The sequence below is a fragment of the Schistocerca gregaria genome, chromosome 2 (genome assembly GCF_023897955.1).
Source record: "Schistocerca gregaria isolate iqSchGreg1 chromosome 2, iqSchGreg1.2, whole genome shotgun sequence".
NCBI lineage: Eukaryota > Metazoa > Arthropoda > Insecta > Orthoptera > Acrididae > Schistocerca > Schistocerca gregaria.
The window spans coordinates 477,546,345-477,568,759 of NC_064921.1; the positions used below are offsets into that span (position 1 = coordinate 477,546,345).

The following is a 22,415-nucleotide window of genomic DNA, read 5'->3' on the forward strand; positions in this document are numbered from 1 at the left end:
CTGCAAAAGCGAAATGGCAACTGTCTGCCGAAACACCAGATAAAATGCGCCTGACACATCCGGAACTTTAGTTTTATTTTCATATGTATACACTTATTTACAATCATTGTGTCGTAGCATAGTATCTCGGTAAATGCTGCTTCTATAAGCCTATAGTTCACCCATATAACACTGAGTCCAACAGGCATGAACACACTGATTAGGAAACGTTTGTGAACTTAGCCTCTAAGGACTTGATAGATCCGACTCTTACTCTTACAGGTGCGGTACAGGCATTCATGCATTGCTTCAAGTGGTCCATATTTACACAGTTATTGTGCAAATACACGCCAAATTAATTGTGTGCCCCTCTTTCATATGGGTGCCAATAGCACAATGTGTCTGTTGCAATTGATAATGAAAGTTTTAAGTGTATGTTCCTGTCACATGAAGTTAATTCTAGCGTTGCCTCTCCATGCATCTCTACTACCGACACCTTATGCCCAAGTGTGTCAGTCGGAGCACAAGATGTGGCATATTCATCAATCAACTTCGTCTCTTTATATTCCATCATACCCCAAATATAGTCCCACTTGTACCATAAATACTGAACTATAGCACCAACGTGTTCTGTGCAGTCTACTTCTATTACCACGTCAAAGTCACAGTGCTGTGATAGACCCACATTAACGCCTTTATATCCACTCGCTGTCACATTATAAGTGTTAGTGAAGAACAGTACCGTTGTGAGACTTATCTGTGGCTCGGTGAGCTGCGGTAATTCCAGCTGCAGCTGCGACATTGGATAGTTGGATGAAACTACGTCCGATAGATCGAAAAGAGGAGTAGATTAGAGATTGGTAACAGAATAAATGGGGTATGGATTATCGGATTAAGATATGCGGGTGACAGTCTTAATTTCTGATAACATGAACTACCAACAAGATCTTCTTACTGCAGTGGGATAACAGAGTAGGAATAAGGGCCTCAGTATCAACACCAAAATACAAAATTTACAATAGTAACTCGCAATTATAATGAATATAAAAATGTAGAACTATTGTATAAAAATCAACTCATAGATTTGGAGAGTGCATTGAACTACTTAGGGACGTGGTTATGCGAAAATTGGTCGTCCGACGTGGAAATCAGATGTACAATAGAGAAAAAAATGTGTTTACAAGTACTGACTTTAATCTTAATCTCAGAACTAGATTTACAAAGACCTATGTGTGCTCAGTACTTTCGAATGACATGGAAATATGGACGCTGAAAGTAAACACAATGAACAAGGTAGAAGCAATCAAGATGTGGTTATACTGAAGATTCCTTAAAATTCCATGGACAGCAAGGAAAACAAGTGAAGAGATCTAAAGAATAGTAACAAGGGACCGAGAACTGATAACCACAATCAGACGCAAGGAAACAGTTTACTTAGGTCATGTGATACAAATTAAAAGGTATCATTTTCTTCAACCGATAATCGAGGGGAAGACTGAAGGCAAGAAAGGAATAAATTGATAGGAGGAGGATGTCACGCCACAGCTACGTCAGAGAGTGGACAGGAATAAGAAATGCGGGGGACTTGATTCATACTGGAAGAGAGAGAGAAGACTGGGCAGATGGGATTGGAAACATCATTAGCGTATATGTAGAAGAAGAAGAAGAAAAAGAAAACGTGTCCGAAATTTTTTCCTCTGATTATCTGAGGTTCTAATAGAATTTTTTACTTAGATTCTTCATCGTTTTGTTATGCGACACTCGGGCAAGTGTTCACACGCAATTCAATTCTATCTACTGACGAAGCCTTACAATTCTTTGTTACTATTTGTAATTAGTTTTAGACATAGATTTTCAGCATATCTGAATATTGAAGGCTGGTCGCCATTCATGTGGACGATAGCAATAATGATGTGTTCAGATCTGCCACTTAATTACGGCTAATGAAACCCTATTTAGAGGCTTTCCACGTGATCACCTCCTTCCACCGTTGTGTACACAAATATACCGCGATTCATCAATCCAGGCGGCATTTCTCCATGTTTTTATGGTCGTATGGGAGAGTCCTTCCTCTGTGCCCGGATCTATGGTAGTGGAGGAACACGCCCTGTGCAGTGACTTCTATTCCCCTAGAAAGGCGATAGTTCTGCGGTAGTGTGATTGCACTCCACCTGTTGTTGGCGAGATTTTAACTGGCAGCTGATTTAATTCATTGTGGACGTCTGCACGCTGCTACAATCTGCGACAATTGACCGTGGCCTCAGACGTCAGCACGTTTTTGCTTACGGCAGTTTACTCTGCCCGTGGCGGTTTTTCCGAATGGAGCCTCTTACCGTACACCTGCGACGCGGTCACACGTGAAAGACCGGCGGGTGCACTTTCTCGGAGATGGAGAGTTCCAGGACTCGAACACACACCATCCAGCCTCGATGTCTGCACTGGACGGTCGTGGCGATGGCCTCTAGGAGCTCTCACGACTCACGGCCTGTTCTTTCCTCGGTAGCTTCGTCTCAGCAGAGTATTAACCCTGAATAGCTCTCTGAAATAGTCACGAGGAAGTCTTCTCTTCCACAGCAACGTTTTGTTAGAAATCTGCTACGCCTATATGATTTCATAAATGACTCATTCAATATCTGTTTCAGTTTGATGTGTAAACTGATACTAAGAGCCGTTACATACTAACAATTGTAAATGCTGTAGGTCGTAGGCGATATTACCGTATATGTGTGATTATCACCGAAAAAAGTATTATTTTAATTTTCGGTAAAATTTATTGTAAGAAAGGATTTTGAAAGTCATTATCTTGTAAGCAGCGATATTGTATTCTACAAGAGCTTATTGTGACGTCAGTGTTTTTCTTTTGCAGGTATGGCATGACAGAATCTATTGTCATCATGGGTGCTCAACCCGGTAGTGATCCTCCACCAGGTTCCTCTGGAAAGCTCTTCTTCAACGTGGAGGCCAAGGTAATCCTCATTCTTCGGTTTATATGTTTTACTTTGTACTTCGTGTGGAGGAGTCCAGTGAAGCTGTTATGTGCTGTAGAATAATTTTTTTGAAAAAGGTGCTAAATTAAGGAGATGGGACCTGGATAGACTGAAAGAACCAGAGGTTGTAGAGTGTTTCAGGGAGAGCATAAGGGAACAATTGACAGGAATGGGGGAAAGAAGTACAGTAGAAGAAGAATGGGTAGCTTTGAGGGATGAAGTAGTGAAGCCAGCAAACGATCAAGTAGGTAAAAAGACGAGGGCTAATAGAAATCCTTGGGTAACAGAAGAAATATTGAATTTAATTGATGACAGGAGAAAATATAAAACCGCAATAAACGAAGCAGGCAAAAAGGAATACAGACGTCTCCGAAATGAGATCGACAGGAAGTGCAGAATGGCTAAGTAGGGATGGCTAGAGGACAAATGTAAGGATGTAGAGGCTTGTCTCACTAGGGGTAAGATAGATACTTCCTACAGGAAAATTAAAGAGACCTTTGGAGATAAGAGAACCACTTGTATGAGTATCAAGAGCTCAGATGGTAACCCAGTTCTAAGCAAAGAAGGGAAGGCGGAAAGGTGGAAGGAGTATATAGAGGGTTTATACATTGGCGATGTACTTGAGGACGATATTATGGAAATGGAAGAGGATGTAGATGAAGACGAAATGGGAGATATGATACTGCGTGAAGAGTTTGACCCGGTACTGAAAGACCTGAGTCGAAACAAGGCCCCCGGAGTAGACAACATTCCAGTAGAACTAGAGACGGCCTTGGGAGGGCCAGTCCTGACAAAACTCTACCATCTGGTGAGCAAGATGTATGAGACAGGTGAAATACCGTCAGACTTCAAGAAGAATATAATAATTCCAATCCCAAAGAAAGCAGGTGTTGACAAATGTGAAAATTACCGATCTATCAATTTAATAAGTCGCAGCTGCAAAATACTAACGCGAAATCTTTACAGACGAATGGAAAAACTGGTAGAAGCGGACCTCGGGGAAGATCAGTTTGGATTCCGTAGAAAAGTTCGAACACGTGAGGCAATACTAACCTTACTACTTATCTTAGAAGAAAGATTAAGAAAAGGCAAACCTACGTTTCTAGCATTTGTAGACTTAGAGAAAGCTTTTGACAATGTTAACTGGAATACTCTCTTTCAAATTCTGAAGGTGGCAGGGGTAAAATACAGGGAGCGTAAGGTTATTTACAATTTGTACAGAAACCAGATGGCAGTTATAAGAGTCGAGGGACATGAAAGGGAAGCAGTGGTTGGGAAGTGAGTGCGACAGGGTTGTAGCCTCTTCCCAATGTTCTTCAATCTGTATATTGAACAAGCAGTAAAGGAAACAAAAGAAAAATTTGGAGTAGGTATTAAAATTCCTGGAAAAGAAATAAAAACTTTGAGGTTCGCCGATGACATTGTAATTCTGTCAGAGACAGCAAAGGACTTGGAAGAGCAGTTGAACGGAATGGATAGTGTCTTGAAAGGAGGATATAAGATGAACATCAACAAAAGCAAAACGAGGATAATGGAATGCAGTCAAATTAAATCGGGTAATGCTGAGGGAATTAGATTAGGAAATGAGACACTTAAAGTAGTAAAGGAGTTTTGCTATTTAGAGAGTAAAATAACTGATGATGTTCGAAGTAGAGAGGATATAAAATGTAGACTGGCAACGGCAAGGAAATCGTTTATCAAGAAGAGAAATTTGATAAAATTGAGTATAGATTTAAGTGTCAGGAAGTCATTTCTGAAAGTATTTGTATGGAGTGTAGCCATGTATGGAAGTGAAACATGGACGATAACTAGTTTGGACAAGAAGAGAATAGAAGCTTTCGAAATGTGGTGCTACAGAAGAATGCTGAAGATTAGATGGGTAGATCACATAACTAATGATGAGGTATTGAATAGAACTGGGGAGGAGTTTGTGGCACAACTTGTCAAAAAGAAGGGACCGGTTGGTAGGACATGTTTTGAGGCATCAAGGGCTCCCCAATTTGGTATTGGAAGGCGGCGTGGAGGGTAAAAATCGTAGAGGGAGGCGAAGAGATGAATACACTAAGCAGATTCAGCAGGATGTAGGTTGCAGTAAGTACTGGGAGATTAAGAAACTTGCACGGGATAGAGTAGCATGGAGAGCTGCATCAAACCAGTCTCAGGACTGAAGACCACAACAACAACAACATCTTCTAGTACGTTTCCAACTCGTCTACCAAAATTCCAGTGTGTCACGGGAATCGTGAATTGATAGATTTAGATCCAATATGTGTAGTCAGAGAGAAAATATAAAAGTGCCGGTACCGGTCAGAAAGTACTGTGTGGTCCCTGTTATATTTAACAGTCAGAAGTATAGTTGACGTGTACATTACTGCTGTAGCTACAGTGCATAATTTGCTAGTTATTTTTTCTAGGTTATTTCTCATTCTCAAAACCAGTTAGTGGAATGAGAAGAAATTATTGTATTACCGACAAAATTTTATGATTTTTGAGATGAAAAACTCATTCCAGTGATTCTTTTTCATTCTGTCTGGGTCTTTAACAGATAGATTTTTACAGGCTGGTAGAGAAAATTCAAAAGAGTTGCGCGTATCACAGATTGTTCTCTTCAGCACCAGAGAGTCGAGGATGTGGGTGCCACTTATAAGTCAGACAATTGATTTTCCCCCTCCTCTTCCCATCTCACGCAAACTCCGGATAGTTATGGCTCAGTCAAAGCATCTATTGGAAGCTGCGTTGGGATCTCGAGTTACCACAAATCGCTTACTGCTGACGTCATACAGCAGACGACAGAGACTTGTGTGGATGGAACCAGAGTTAACTGTGACTTCGAGCGGCATTCTGTGGACAACTCATCGACGAGTATCGCTTTTGCTTCTGTCGGTCGGATCGTCGCTGACGTGTTAGGAGACGGTGTGGCGAAAGGTCACAGAAGACCGTGATTCTCGAGACGCATGCCTGCCTAATTCCTGTAATTGTGGTCCGGAGAGCTATTATATACTACAATAGCATTTTGTAAATATTGAAAGGAGGCTGAATCCTCGTCAGTAAGGAAAGAATGGTACACCCCGTTCTCATACTTTTCAAAACCAGGTATCAAATGGCGAATTGTAGGAGAATAATGCAAGACCACCTCGACGAATGCACAGATTCTTGACTGGCCTCCCTTTCCACCTGGTTTTTCATCTGTAATCTGCGAAGTGGTGGAAGACGTGTACTCGTGTACCAGCGTCCTGACAGAAATCTTAATGAACTTCTACAGCATGTGTTTCAGGCATGGCAAGAAATTCTTGATGATCTTTGGAGGCTGTTTCCTTTCATGCCACAATCAATATGGGTGTATATTAGTGCCTGTGGGTGGTCACATCCAATACTGATGATGATGAACATCAATTCCGAATGGAAGGTATGTTTAGGTATTAATGCTCTTTATGTGATGAACATCTCCACAAACGTAGAAAATGTTGGAATGATGCTTTGTGCTCTAACAATTTCAATTTTCCTGAGTATAGCTGAAGAACAGTTGGAAAGTATCCCCAAAGTAAAACTTAAGTTTTATAATACAGTTGCACTTTGTACAGTATTCTTTTTTCTCTGTTTCAACATTTTGTTGATTCGGGACCAGCAACCATTTTTAATACTTCATGAAGTGTTTATTAATAAATCTGTCTCAGCTGCGTTACATTTGTTTGGCGAGTAGTTTCCAACCATCTGGTTAATTTTGAAGCCTAGCGCACTGAAGTTGTACTTAAAGTTGCTTATCTTAACAACAAACGTGACAATGGTAGTTCATGATCTTACAAAGTAATCGCACTTGACTGTCACTATCAACATGTAACTACTTAGCAACCCAGAATCAAACTGACCTAATTGGGCAAATGTTGACTGTGACAATCATCTACGATTACTTAGTAAATCAGCGTACTGCCATTTTGACTTCTGTTATTAAGATAAGGCACTTTCTGAGCAGCCTCAGTAGTTCATGCTTGAGAGTGAACCAGTTGGTTGGAAACTAGTCACCAAGCATATGTACTGCAACTGAGTTCGATTTGTAATAAACGCTTGATGAAAAATTGTGTTTTTAGTTATGATAATGTATTTTTATTATTTTGTGTTACTTAAGTCTTGGACAAGCGGTATAAATAATAACTATGTAACACGGCTGGTAAAGAAGATAATATAACGGAAACAACCATCCTATGGTCCTGTTTGAGGTATCCGCTCTGTACTTAGAACTGACGTAAGAGCCAGTAATAGGGGGGGGGGGGGGGATCTTACAGTCCAACGTTGACTACGGAACACGGTGCAAGTCGACAAATTACTACCAGATGTGAAAGAAGCGATAAGAAAGGAAGACTAAGGTTTTACATTCCGTCGACGACGATGTGATTAGAGACAGAGCACACGCTCATATTGAGGGATATATGGAGAAGATAACAGAAAGCATAGGAAGCCATTTAGACAAACCTATGACGGGGAATTAAATAGCTGTTCTCCTAATGAATACGACTCCAATTTGCTAACCACATCGTAACATTGCTCGGTAAGAAGCGGTAAGTAACAAGAGATACGTCCTACGAGCAAGTGGAGATAATGAAGGCCACACCTTTGGATTTGACGTCTGACACGTACACTGAGCTGTCGAGCTACTTATTTGACTAGGAGCAACTAAACAAGAAATATGTTGGCATTTTTTCATAAATAGGAGACCCGTGTATTTTCGTGAGTGACTCGCTGACGTACGATTCTATGAAAGTAATCGAAGTTAATAACATCCTGAGATCCCGATGAAATGAGAGCCTGTGACAAACAGTGGCTCGCACTTTAAAGACGCATGCTGCTATTTCTCCAGGTGGTGGACCTGGAGACGCAGGAGCCGGTGGGTCCCGGGCAGGAGGGCGAGCTGTGGGTGAAGTCCCCCGTGGCGGCTCTGGGCTACTGGAACAACCCGGAGGCGACGGCGGCGGCCTGGGACGAGGACGGCTGGTTCCACACGGGGGACGTCGTGCGCTACGACCGCGACGGCTACTTCTACGTCGTGGACCGCGTCAAGCAGCTCATCAAGTTCAGGGGACACCACGTGAGTACCGACGCACTCCTCACATGGTGCACAATAGCAATCTTCCTAACAGCGCATCAGACCAGGAGTCAAATGCCCATCCGACCATTCAGATTTAGGGTTTGCTAGAATGCCACGTGAATCCGAAGACCACTGATTTGCTTTCAGAAACTATTCAGGGTTGTTTGCCCGCCGGGTTGGCCGTGCGGTCTAACGCACGGCCTTCCGGGCGGGAAGGAGCGCCTGGTTCAGATGGCTCTGAGCAATATGGGACTTAACAACTGAGGTCATCAGTCCCCTAGAACTACTTAAATCTAACTAACCTAAGGACATAACGCACATCCATGCCCGAGGCAGGATTCGAACCTGCGACCGTAGCAGTCGTGCGGTTCCGGACTGAAGCGCCTTGAACCGCTCGGCCACCGCGGCCGGCGGAGCGCCTGGTCCCCGTCACGAATCCGCCCGGCGGATTTGTGTTGAGGTCAGGTGAATCCGGCCAGTCTGTGGATGGTTTTTAGGCTGTTTTCCATGTGCCTCGGCGAATGCGGGCTCATTCCCCTTATTCCATCTCAGCTACACTGTATCGGCGATTGCTGCGCAAACAAGTTCTCCATGTACGCGTACACCACCATTACTCTACCACCCAAACATAGGGGTTACATTCGTCTGGTGTCAGACGTTCCCTGGGGGTCCACCGGGGGCCGAACCACACAATAACCCTGGGTTTGGTGTGGGGCAGCGGAGGGGTGAAGTGGACTGCGGTAGTCGTCGTGGGGTTGTGGACCACTGCGGCTGCGGCGGGGACGGAGCCTCTCCGTCGTTTCTAGGTCGCCAGTTAACATACAATACAATACAATACAATACAGGATTGTTTGCCGAAGGTTTTGGTCTAGCGAACCCATGGTCCTCAGAGGTACTGTAAAGAGTAATTTACACACACCTGCTTTGTGACTGTAGTGGACGAGATAATACTTGCACATTACGTATTTGCAACAAATCGACCCATGTTTTTCCATGCCAATAACGCAGATAAATATCTCCTGGTCTCCTCGCCCTTATATTTTAATTGTACACTGCTCAGTGCTTGTTTTCCCGTCGGTGTCTGTTGTATGTAAAGACTAGGGCAGGGTTGAACAGAGACGATACACTATGAGGTGCGACGGGTTGCCATAAAGGTCGCGAGACCCTACGCTTATTCGTATTGCCACTAGGATGATACAATATGATATGCGATAAGATATACGGTGCGACTCGTCATACAAGCAACAGACAGCACGAATCACGTTTCTGTTGCAGTTTCAATAGCAATCATGATCTCTTCTGAAGAGGACGTTATTGTGGCTTACCATTATTTAAATCTCAAAAAACTTAAAAAGAGAAAGCAAATATCGGGTGCGCCGATATGGTGCTCTCAGCACGAAATATTCCACAAATTCTACAGAATTCATTGAGTCAACTTCCACTTTTTGAAGCAGTTAGTATCAACTGCTCTGACAAAGCAGAACGTAAGTTTTCGACTCGCTGTCACCTGGTAAGGAGCTACTCATCATAATATGATAATTTAGTGAAAGTGTGTGAATGGCTTTACAAATGCCACCATGGAAAATCTATTTTTTTGTTACAAATTAAATAACCTAGGATAGTAATTCTAGAACTGTTTAATTCGGCAAAGTAGTGCACAATTCAGCTTAACAAGAATTCAGAAGAAACACGGCTGGATGTGTTCAGTCACCATAGACGGAGTAGCAGTGGGTGTTGGAGCAGGCAACGTATTTGAAGAAATGGAAGAAGCCTTTCTGGGCTTCCTCCTGCTGTTCATTCGGAAGTTACAGGAATTTAACTCTCGGATCTCATTTATGCCTGGCACAAGATTTTCTGAAATTAGGGAGCATAGACTGAAAGTACATCTACGGAGCATCATCGGCTGAAGACTCCTTGAGTCTTTTTTTTTTTTTTTTTTTTGAGGTTTTCATTTCCTACTTCAGCTTGTATCAGCAGCATACGGAAAAGAGAAATACGAGACTGCTCCACACATGCTCAAATACACTCCTGGAAATTGAAATAAGAACACCGTGAATTCATTGTCCCAGGAAGGGGAAACTTTATTGACACATTCCTGGGGTCAGATAAATCACATGATCACACTGACAGAACCACAGGCACATAGACACAGGCAACAGAGCATGCACAATGTCGGCACTAGTATAGTGTATATCCACCTTTCGCAGCAATGCAGGCTGCTATTCTCCCGTGGAGACGATCGTAGAGATGCTGGATGTAGTCCTGTGGAACGGCTTGCCATGCCATTTCCACCTGGCACCTCAGTTGGACCAGCGTTCGTGCTGGACGTGCAGACCGCGTGAGACGACGCTTCATCCAGTCCCAAACATGCTCAATAGGGGACAGATCCGGAGATCTTGCTGGCCAGGGTAGTTGACTTACACCTTCTAGAGCACGTTGGGTGGCACGGGATACATGCGGACGTGCATTGTCCTGTTGGAACAGCAAATTCCCTTGCCGGGCTAGGAATGGTAGAACGATGGGTTCGATGACGGTTTGGATGTACCGTGCACTATTCAGTGTCCCCTCGACGATCACCAGAGGTGTACGGCCAGTGTAGGAGATCGCTCCCCACACCACGATGCCGGGTGTTGGCCCTGTGTGCCTCGGTCGTATGCAGTCCTGATTGTGGCGCTCACCTGCACGGCGCCAAACACGCATACGACCATCACTGGCACCAAGGCAGAAGCGACTCTCATCGCTGAAGACGACACGTTTCCATTCGTCCCTCCATTCACGCCTGTTGCGACACCACTGGAGGCGGGCTGCACGATGTTGGGGCGTGAGCGGAAGACGGCCTAACGGTGTGCGGGACCGTAGCCCAGCTTCATGGAGACGGTTGCGAATGGTCCTCGCCGATACCCCACGTGTTGAGCAATTCGGCGGTACGTCCACCCGGCCTCCCGCATGCCCACTATACGCCCTCGCTCAAAGTCCGTCAACTGCCCATACGGTTCACGTCCACGCTGTCGCGGCATGCTACCAGTGACTGCGATGGAGCTCCGTATGCCACGACAAACTGGCTGACACTGACGGCGGCGGTGCACAAATGCTGCGCAGCTACCGCCATTCGACGGCCAACACCGCGGTTCCTGGTGTGTCCGCTGTGCCGTGCGTGTGATCATTGCTTGTACAGCCCTCTCGCAGTGTTCGGAGCAAGTATGGTGGGTCTGACACACCGGTGTCAATGTGTTCTTTTTTCCATTTCCAGGAGTGTATGAATTCACTGAACTCAGCCGTAATGCACTTACCACTACAGATAACACTGTTTTGACTACGGCTGACACATGCAACTTATTGAGGACACTGCACAGGCGCCGTTCATAACCTAATACAGCAGCGATACCTGCAGGCTTGTCTGGCATCTGCATTTATGTTGAAGTATCCATTTCTTGCGGTGTTTCCATATTCTTGTCAAAGCACTGTACATCGTACGGAATGCGACAGAACCTTTGTTGCTACACATAATGAGACATGACCCCAGAGAACGCTTTAGGATTCTGATAGCAGCATGTGAATCATAAGAATCAGTAGTCTCTTCAAGCTGTGCGTGTGCACTGAACAGCAATCGAATATTACCTACGTTGGTATGAACTGTGATTAAAGACAATTCTAATAACCAGAATATTGTGAAGTTTTCTCACCTCCTGCCTAACCGTCACAGTACTTGTAGTGGATCCTGATACAGTTTGTAATTCCTGTGTGATGGTCTGGATAGACGTCTGCCTATTACACATTACGACTCTCTTCAACTGTCGGCGATCTCTGTCAGTCAACAGACGACTTCGGCCTGTACGCTTACACGTTTCCACTTCACTATCACATCGGAAACAGGTTTACCTAAGGATGTTTAGGAGTGTGGAAATGTCGCGCAAAGACGTAGGACGCAAGTGACACCAAACAGCTGACCACGTTTGAAGTCCGTGGAGCGCCCCATCCTGATCTCTCACGATGTCTAATGACTACTGAGGTCGCTGATATGGAGTACCCGTCAGCAGGTGGCAGCACAATGCACCTAATATGGAAAACGTATGTTTTGGGGGTGTCCGGATACTTTTGATCACATAGTTTAGATGGAAATGAAGTGTAAATAAGGCGAATCTGAGCTGGGAGACGAGGTACTGGCGGAAATAAAGGTGTGAGGACGGGGCGTGAGTCGTGCTTGGGTAGCTCAGTTGGTAGAGCACTTGCCCGCGAAAGGCAAAGGTCCCGAGTTCGAATCTCGGTCCGGCACACAGTTTTAATCTGCAAGGAAGTTTCACATCAGCGCACACTCCGCTGTAGAGTGAAAATTTCATTCTAACGACGAATCTATCTTGGAAATATTTTTCCCTCTTGGAGGCTATGAGAAAATTCAATCGTATCTAGGTAAATGATCTGAATCTAATTCTTTGGTACGCTCAAGGTTCCTTTCAGATCACCACATAAGCGCAGTGTATTTCCTGGTTTCGAGACGATTATCGACTTAGTAACTGGTAGTTGGCTATAGGTATCAAAATATTTTACTGTTCGGGCGATCTAGTTATTCTTCGAGGTCAGTGGCAAGGGAAAAACGTACAAAGCGCATCTGTTTCAGCTCAAAAAATAGGATGCAGAATGGCAAGAGCTAATTCTCGACGGAAAATAAGAACACGATGTATGCATGCAGGTTGAAATTTTTTTTAGGTTGGTTAGCGCTTACGGAAGCTCAACGGCGAGGTCATCAGCGTCGAATTTTGTTAGACTGTAGGATCTGCTATCACTGAGAATGTGATGACACAGGTCAACTGTTATCATTTTAGGGGCACCGTTAGTTATCAGTGGTGTCGCATGATGTCCGTGCTTACAAATTTACAATTTTGGAGGTTTTATTTGTGCCTAACGATGTTTAAATACATGAATTTATTTTTATTTGTAAGGGACAAACCACCGACAGCATTAATTTGTTGGAGACAGTAAATTTCGGCGGCAGAGCGGTTGCATATTGTTTCTGTGCCATCATGTTTGTCTTACAGGCAGCGGACCCGTGAGGCTCTAACTTCTGCTACATTCCTTACAAAAAGTAAATTTGTCAGATAGATTTGTGGTGGAGGTATTCTATACGCGGACATTCTAGGCATCTTCGCAAATGCAGTAATTGTGCCGGCCGCCGTGGTCTCGCGGTTCTAGGCGCGCAGTCCGGAACCGTGCGACTGCTACGGTCGCAGGTTCGAATCCTGCCTCGGGCATGGATGTGTGTGATGTCCTTAGGTTAGTTAGGTTTAAGTAGTTCTAAGTTCTAGGGGACTAATGACCACAGCAGTTGAGTCCCATAGTGCTCAGAGCCATTTGCAGTAATTGTAGGACACTGCCTTGGTCGAGTAAACACAGTTCTCTTTACCGTTTTGATTAAGGGGGCAGATGAGCGTCAGGTGTATGCTCTGTAAGGTAAAAGGGAAATTTTGGAGACCCATCAGTATTCTGATAAAGCTAGGTGTGTCACTTGTGAAAGTTCAATAGCTTTGGCGGTTTGGAGAACTTCCGCTAGGGAGGGATCTGTCTTGCGTAATGCGTGTGAATGAACATGTTGGTCTGGTGCTAAACATATCACAATGACAAACGATTCAGTGTAATTACACTTACGACTGAGACCTTATAGGTGAGCGACGCAGACTGCTTAAGGATACACTTCTATTTAGCTATTCTGGGGAGGTCCTCCAGTGTAGCTGCTACCACATGTACTTTTGAAGTGTAAAATGATGAGATAGTAGAATACAATTGTATCCAATGCGAAATGGATGCCCCTTCTAACGGCTTCAGTTTCTGCTCTATATGAAATGACTGCGGACTTTTGAAGAAAATAATCGCGCTGCAGACCAATGATATTAATTGCTTGGAAATTTAGTGTTAATCGTATTCAGTTTCATCCAAGAGTAAAAATGCCGGGATAGCTGGAGCTATGTCACAGTCGACATTTCCGCGATGTGGTTGTGTATGTGGAGTACTGATTTCCGCTGTAGTTATGGTTCCAGAAAGTTGTAAATGAATTCTGCGCCTTCCTAATGAAAGCTCACTTGGTGTGGCTCGAGTGACAAGTCACTCCACAGCCCTATTACACTGCAGAGGTTGAAATACCGGCACGGATGTCCGGTCGCTAAACTCTGCCATCACCAGAGACCTTAACCAGATAACACGCAGTGTCCCCGACGGGCGTCGTACCCGTCTCGCAGGTGGATGATGTATTGACGACATCGAAGTCTGTCAGGGTTACTAAAATTAACAGGCACGTTTTATTTTATACCAACGTTCTGTAAATACCCACCGTCTTACGAGGTGTACACAGTGGCTTGAAAACTGGATAATGGGGAAATAAAAACTGGTTTTCAATTTTGAACGTGGCCGTCACTCAGCAACCGTATACTGACTCGAACATAGGATTATAAAACAAACCGGTTGCACGTAGCTGGTAGGTACATTGACCTACGTTGGTTTCGACACCTACGAGGGGCGTCTTCATCAGAATGAAATTTTGCTTAATCGTAAAATTACATTGCTGAAAAGTAACGGTTAGAATTTACAGCACCTATTCTCAAGTCGAAATTGAAATAAAACGTTCTATACTTTGCCACGTGTGCCCAGCTGGGAACTTAATTACCCTGATGGCTAGAACGTTTTATTTCACTTTCGACTTGAGCATAACTCTCTAAATTCTGACCATTACTTTTCAGTAATGTAATTTTACCATTTAGCAAACTGTCATTCTGATGAAGACGCTCCTCGTAGGTGTAGAAACCTATGTAGGTCAATGTATCTACCAGTTACGTGCAACAGGTTGGTTTTATAATCCTATACCGAAACTGGTGTTTGTTTCCAAACAAATAGTCCGCTATTTTAAGGACTGTCACGGTGCTCAACGTAGATACTGGGCAAGATAAATGTTGTAAAATAAAGAGCTAAACAAACAGTTACCGTTGCGATAATTACTAGGCATCACGTATGAATACAAAGAAGTGAATACAAAGAGGTGACAGCTGAAGTTCCAGAAATTCAGCGTCTATCAAAGGTTGCAGTCAGTGACACTGAATAATAACGAGAGCAAGTTCAGAATGTTCCACACGACATTTCTCAGGGTAGCACAGATATCCAGTGAAACTGTTTGAAGCTATCACCTATAGTTCAGCATTGCTTTGCGAAACTCAAGACTATTGAAGGTATGTTTGCGCAATGCTATCTGTAAGATTATTGTAAAAAGTAAGTCCCGTTTGAAAGTTTGTAAAATCATTTCATTACCAACAGTAAATATTTGAAGCGTTCTTGAGTTTCGCAAAGAAAATAATTCAATAATATTAGTTCCTCTTATGATAATAGTTAGTTGATGTGCCTGTACATCCGTTTATAATCTCTTATAAATCATAGCTGGTGGCTGGCAGGCACACTACTCCTCTCAACCTCTCGCTTCACATCTCGCTTACTACCGACTTCCTACGAACGCTAAAGTGCGGTCTCTCCTGCCAAGAATGCTTTCTGTTGCAGACAATCCCTGCTACCATTACAAAATGAATCAATGCGCGGTCTTTCTCGCTCTTTTCTTAAAATGTATTCATACGCGGTCTCTCCCGCCCTTTTTCAAATTATATCAATTTGCGGTCTCTCTTGTCAACAATACTTTGGTGCCGACATTCCCTGCTACCACAATTATTTCCAACATGACAAATGTTAATTATTCCTACTTAATCCTATTAATAAAATATTAACATCTTTCATAAATTGTGACCTGACAATAGACAACAGAAATATACACGTCTTACCGCCTGTTCTGTGAGCGGTTACACCGTACCCTTGGTAGTTCCCCCGGCATTCGACTTGTGTAGCCGCCGGTCACCTGGTGTAGTTACCGCTGTCCATCATCTCTGTAAGCGAGTATCTTCGTCCATCGATCGCAAAGATATAAGAACAAATTTAAAAGCACAATTAATAAAATGTTTCGGGATATTATGCCCTGGTACAATGGATTTCACCTTAAAACCCACAAAAAAGGGGAGGCATCATAAAAACGTTGGCGGTCAGAGTAAGGAAAATTTGCGAATCACAGCTGGTTCACGCAGAATTAATACACATCACTTATGCATTGCTCAAAAATGGTTATTCGTTCGATGAGGTGAAAAGAGCGTCAAGACGACAGCCTAGAAATGATAGCGATGTTCAAGCGCCGGTGAAATCGAAAATTTTCCTGCCTTTCATTAAGAACGTCAATGATTGCATAGGAAAAACCTTGAAAAATCGGAACATAGTGATAATCTACAAATCCGCCCGATAGATATAAGATAACCTAAAATCGGCCAAGGATGTTCGCCAACCATCAGAAAACCAGGAATTTATAGGATTCTCTGTAGTTGTGGAGAGGTATACGTCGGTGCGGTTCTAGGCGCTACAGTCTGGAACCAAGCGACCGCTACGGTCGCAGGTTCGAATCCTGCCTCGGGCATGGATGTGTGTGATGTCCTTAGGTTAGTTAGGTTTAATTAGTTCTAAGTTCTAGGCGACTGATGACCTCAGAAGTTAAGTCGCATAGTGCTCAGAGCCCTTTGAACCACTTTTCAACAAAAAGAATGGAAAAAAAAGACTAGAAGAACACAAAAGCAATTGCAGACGAGAGAAAATTGACAGGTCAGCTGTTGCGGAACGTGCTTTGCAGCCACATTCATTTTATTAGGACTCAAGTACTGGCAGCCACAAGCGGATACCATGGAAGGTTACATAGAGGCGCGATAGCGATTGTAAAACACTCCAGGAATTTTAATGGGGAGGAGGAGGGCGTGAAATTGAATGACATGTGGATTCCGGTCCTGAAGATGAGTACCACTCTTCCACCATGGGATGATTGCAAGAGGAGACGACGGCAGTCGTCAACGGCCAACTGCACTTGCGTATCCAAAACATGTGACGTCACAACACTACGCGAAACACTTGAAAGTAGTGAGGCAGGGTATGAATCGGACATCCAAAGAAGCTATGATCCCTCTTTAAAAATATCCTCCGCAGGTGGGGAAGAAACGTTGGGTTTTTAGGTGAAATCTACTGGACCACGTCATAATAGCTCGGAACATTGTATTAATTGTGACGTTTCCGGCCGTGAAAGATTACTTCTTAGAAATTTAAAAGCACATAATGTGTTGCACGTGGACAGGTGCTGTCGCCGCAGCTGGAGAACCTGCTGATGTCGCACCCCAGCGTGCAGCTGGCCGCCGTGGTGGGGAAGCCGCACCCCACCGACCAGGAGCACCCCACCGCCTTCGTCGTACTGAGGCCCGGCGCGTCCGCCACTGCTGAGGAGCTGCAGCGGCTGGTAGACGGTAAGCCGGACTAGCGCGTTTCAAGGAGACAGTCGTGCTGCGAGAGCAGTACAAGGAAGGGTAGCTAATAGCTGTTGTATGATCGATGACCAGGACGTTGTTGACGGGGGACAATAATGTAAAGCGAAAATGACGGTGTCAGTTTTACAAATGCACCATTCCTACATTTGCCTCAATCAGTCTAGGGAAACCACCGGAAATCCACATGTGGAAGGCTGGACGGAATGTGAACACGGCTCCTACCCAAGTGCGCCTCCTTACTGGGAGAAGGCGGCACAGGCGTGGGATGAGCATCGAGGAGGCGCTCGCTAAGATGGCTGGAGGCCAACAGTTCTTGTAAGACAACTAACCAGATATACACTCCTGGAAATTGAAATAAGAACACGGTGAATTCATTGTCCCAGGAAGGGGAAACTTTATTGACACATTCCTGGGGTCAGATAAAACACATGATCACACTGACAGAACCACAGGCACATAGACACAGGCAACAGAGCATGCACAATGTCGGCAATAGTATAGTGTATATCCACCTTTCGCAGCAATGCAGGCTGCTATTCTCCCATGGAGACGATCGTAGAGATGCTGGATGTAGTCCTGTGGAACGGCTTGCCATGCCATTTCCACCTGGCGCCTCAGTTGGACCAGCGTTCGTGCTGGACGTGCAGACCGCGTGAGACGACGCTTCATCCAGTCCCAAACATGCTCAATGGGGGACAGATACGGAGATCTTGCTGGCCAGGGTAGTTGACTTACACCTTCTAGAGCACGTTGGGTGGCACGGGATACATGCGGACGTGCATTGTCCTTTTGGAACAGCAAATTCCCTTGCCGGTCTAGAAATGGTAGAACGATGGGTTCGATGACGGTTTGGATGTACCGTGCACTATTAAGTGTGCCCTCGACGATAACCAGAGGTGTACGGCCAGTGTAGGAGATCGCTCCCCACACCACGATGCCGGGTGTTGGCCCTGTGTGCCTCGGTCGTATGCAGTCCTGATTGTGGCGCTCACCTGCACGGCGCCAAACACGCATACGACCATCATTGGCACCAACGCAGAAGCGACTCTCATCGCTGAAGACGACACGTCTCCATTCGTCCCTCCATTCACGCCTGTCGCGACACCACTGGAGGCGGGCTGCACGATGTTGGGGCGTAGAGCGGAAGACGGCCTAATGGTGTGCGGGACCGTAGCCCAGCTTCATGGAGACGGTTGCGAATGGTCCTCGCCGATACCCCAGGAGCAACAGTGTCCCTAATTTGCTGGGAAGTGGCGGTGCGGTCCCCTACGGCACTGCGTAGGATCCCACGGTCTTGGCGTGCATCCGTGCGTCGCTGCGGTCCGGTCCCAGGTCGACGGGCACGTGCACCTTCCGCCGACCACTGGGGACAACATCGATGTACTGTGGAGACCTCACGCCTCACGTGTTGAGCAATTCGGCGGTACGTCCACCCGGCCTCCCGCATGCCCACTATACGCCCTCGCTCAAAGTCCGTCAACTGTACATACGGTTCACGTCCACGCTGTCGCGGCATGCTACCAGTGTTAAAGACTGTGATGGAGCTCCGTATGCCACGGCAAACTGACTGACACTGACGGCGGCGGTGCACAAATGCTGCGCAGCTAGCGCCATTCGACGGCCAACACCGCGGTTCCTGGTGTGTCCGCTGTGCGATGCGTGTGATCATTGCTTGTACAGCCCCTCGCAGTGTCCGGAGCAAGTATGGTGGGTCTGACACACCGGTGTCAATGTGTTCTTTTTTCCAATTCCAGGAGTGTATTTCTTTGAGTAGCAACTATAGTAAGAGAAGTTCAGGATCGCCTTCGCTGAATTAGGCTAGAAACTTTAGAGCAAAGGTGACCAGGGAGAGATAAGAAAGGCATCAAAGGGAAGGGAAGGATAGAGCTGTAGATAATAAAAACTGTAGGAGAAAGTCTAGGGTCAAGAAGAGAGTTGAGAGTAGGTAACACTTAGATCGCACGCACATTCGCAGACAACATAGTATTAGGTCACTGTGGGACTGTGCAAGGAATCGTAGGTAAAGTTGTACGTACACATGGAGCACACTGAAAAATACATAAGCCATTAACTTTTAAGAGAGGCAACCATATGGCCTTTTTAATAAGAGCTACATCATTCAGTCAGGCATATCATATTAAACAGGCCATAACTAGATTATCGCAGATAATGATAGCATATAGCTGATACCCTACACTTGGTTGAAATATCTCTCTCCCTGTAACTTAAGGTGAACAATAATCGATCGATAACCAAGAATGTCTTCCGTGGTATAAAGCACATTCAAATTGTGTAACCACTGAGATATAGCAACCTTAAAGGATATTCCACACGAACTAACTTCACTGCCACACACAAACAGATACACACACACACACACACACACACACACACACACACACTCACAAATATTCCTTTCGCACGTATTCATTTTCTTTTATATTAACTGCAATGGAGATAGCTGTATACCATCCTGTGATCGACGTAGGTACCCTCCACATGTCGAGCAAGTTGTCGATTTCACGGTGCATATTCATGAGCAATGTCACAAACACAATATAAGTTAAGATTTCATTTTTTTCTGGGACATACATTCCAGAAGTAAATTAAGAATAGTTTCCCTGCTTTGATTCCGTTCGAGTTTTGTAGGGAGATTTCCTTTGGTCACCAAGTAAATGGCAAAACTGGAAATCGCCTCCCAAATGTAATCAGTTGGGTCCCCCTCGGTCTGGTTTGTAAAATTCCTAAGTCTACACTAATCATTGCTTGAATGAGCTTGTTCTACCTATAGCATGAAATGAATAGTGATATATGTCAGGAACATTACACTTTCTCTCTCAAATATTTTTTTTATTTATGCCTGAGACGGTGGACAACATTCATTCAGAAATACAGTACAGGGAGACACAGTCTCCCTGACGGTTTTCGAGAGATTTCCCTTGGTCATAAGACAAATGCTGGAAATAATAATACTATCCCAAAAATTACTTTCTATCTCCTCACACTCCATACGGCAAAAATAATAAAAATGTTAATTATCAGTCACACACATGCACTTAGCTAGTGTACGTATAGAGGCAAATTTTTAAATTTTTGTTTCGGGCAATACCTCCAGTTCGAGAAGTTACTTTTGCTTACCAGCTGAATTCCAGAGTTGGAAATGAATCCGTCCATATTAAAAGGGTCTCAGAAGAGTTAAGCAACTTTAAAGAAAAGTGTAAAAATAAGTTTAATTCCCGTAGATTATCTTTTAAATTAAAAAAAACTTATGCAGTATTATAGCCGGCAGTGTGAGTAATATTATTACGTAACATCATATAAAGCGTTAGCCTAATGTGGATGATGAAATAAGGCCGATGGTCTGACGTCTTTCCTGCATGGCATAATTTGATGCAATTTGTTAATTCCTACCTTTATTTCCACCAGAAGACGCAGAAAAAACACTGAGTTCGAGAAGTGGCTAACCACGAACATTGACCATTTGTAAGAAAAGAATTACAGTGTCGCATGTTTTTACATATTTCGGTTAAATAGAAACTTTGTCATATAACATTAGCAGTAACTCCACCCAGTTATTTTCGTGATATTTAAATTTTCTAGTTACCGAACCAGTCAACTGTAATTTTGTGGAAAAACACCAGCAGTTTCGCCCACTACCAAAGTGCAAAGTTTATTGTAAAATTATGATTCTTGAGTTTCTCCCGGCGTATTTCATAATCAAAATATCCACGGGTGTACTGCCGGTCTATAGTGTCCAACGGGCACTACGAACAAACGGAGGGAGTCGCCATGGGTAGCCCACTCCCACCGGTGGTAGCGAATTTGTACGTGGAGAGCTTCGAGGAGGAAGCCCTGTCGTCATCCGAATGGAAACCTACTTGCTTTTTCCGTTACGTGGACGACACGTTCGTCATCTGGCCACATGGTATGGATAAACTCCTTGACTTCCTTACACATCTAAACTCCATACACCCCAACATCAAATTCACTATGGAGACTGAAACGTAGGGTAAATTACCTTTCCTTGACCTCTTGGTCAAGAGAAAGGCTGACGGCACCCTAGGTCATGGGATGTACCGGAAGACAACGCACACTGATCTGTATTTGCACGCAGACAGTTGCCACCACCCTTCACAGAGGAATGGGGTGCTTAAAACTCTAGTACATAGGGCGCGCACTATCTCTGACGCAGAGAGTCTACCCCAGGAATTGGAACATCTGAGAACTGTATTTCGAAAAAAAAGGGTACTCAGAGTGGCAGATTCAACGTGCTCTCCGCCCAACCACTGCAGCACAACCTTTTGAGATGGATGAAGTCACGAGGGAGGAGGTAGGCACTGCATTTATTCCATACACCGGTGCACTCTCGGGGAAATTCGCCCCCATTCTGAAGAAACACCTCCGAATAAAACTCGTGCACTGGTGGGGAGCGCCAGAGATGACCTCGGTTTGAGGAAGGCCGGCGTTTACCAGATTCCATGTCAATGTGGCAGGTCGTATATTGGTCAGACGATGCGTACCGTCGAGGATCGATGCCGTGAACACCAGAGGCACACTCGACTGATGTATCCGAGCAAGTCGGCGGTGGCTGAACATTGTTTGTCGGAAAATCACGCTATGGAATATGACCGCACGAGGATTCTGGTACAGACGTCGAGATACTGGGACAGCGTTGTTAGAGAGGCCATCGAAATTCGCACCAATGACGACCTCATAAACCGTGACTGTGGCTATAATCTTAGCAAGGCTTGGGAACCAGCGATTGCGTTAATCAAGAGTAAATCGAGTAAATGTATAGTTGTGACGACCACGGCGGACAGAGCCATCACACCGACGTCATCTCAGACGCCGTCGCAATCTGTTCCACCGCGCGACCGTGGCGCGGGGCGCGGACGGCGGAGGGAGCGCGCCGCGGGCGGAGGGTATTTAAATCGGCCGCCGCCGCTACCGAACCCAGTTTCCCCTGAGCAGCCGTGGCGTACGGATCTCCGTGCTGGC

General features: G+C 44.9%; 1 protein-coding gene and 1 non-coding gene across 3 annotated transcripts in view; both read left to right on the forward strand.

Moving 5' to 3' along the window:
- Positions 1 to 22,415, forward strand: part of LOC126326983 (luciferin 4-monooxygenase-like) — a 250,106-nt gene that overhangs the window by 71,082 nt on the left and 156,609 nt on the right. Inside the window, exons 6-8 of one of the 2 annotated variants that reach the window (XM_049995817.1) lie at positions 2,846 to 2,945; positions 7,819 to 8,046; positions 17,231 to 17,396. In XM_049995817.1, the coding sequence (XP_049851774.1) occupies positions 2,846 to 2,945; positions 7,819 to 8,046; positions 17,231 to 17,396 (494 nt within the window). The remainder of the gene's footprint in view (positions 1 to 2,845; positions 2,946 to 7,818; positions 8,047 to 17,230; positions 17,397 to 22,415) is intronic. The other variant, XM_049995816.1, reaches the window with a different exon arrangement.
- Positions 12,245 to 12,319, forward strand: Trnas-cga (transfer RNA serine (anticodon CGA)). The gene has a single exon. It is a non-coding gene; the product is annotated as a tRNA-Ser (tRNA).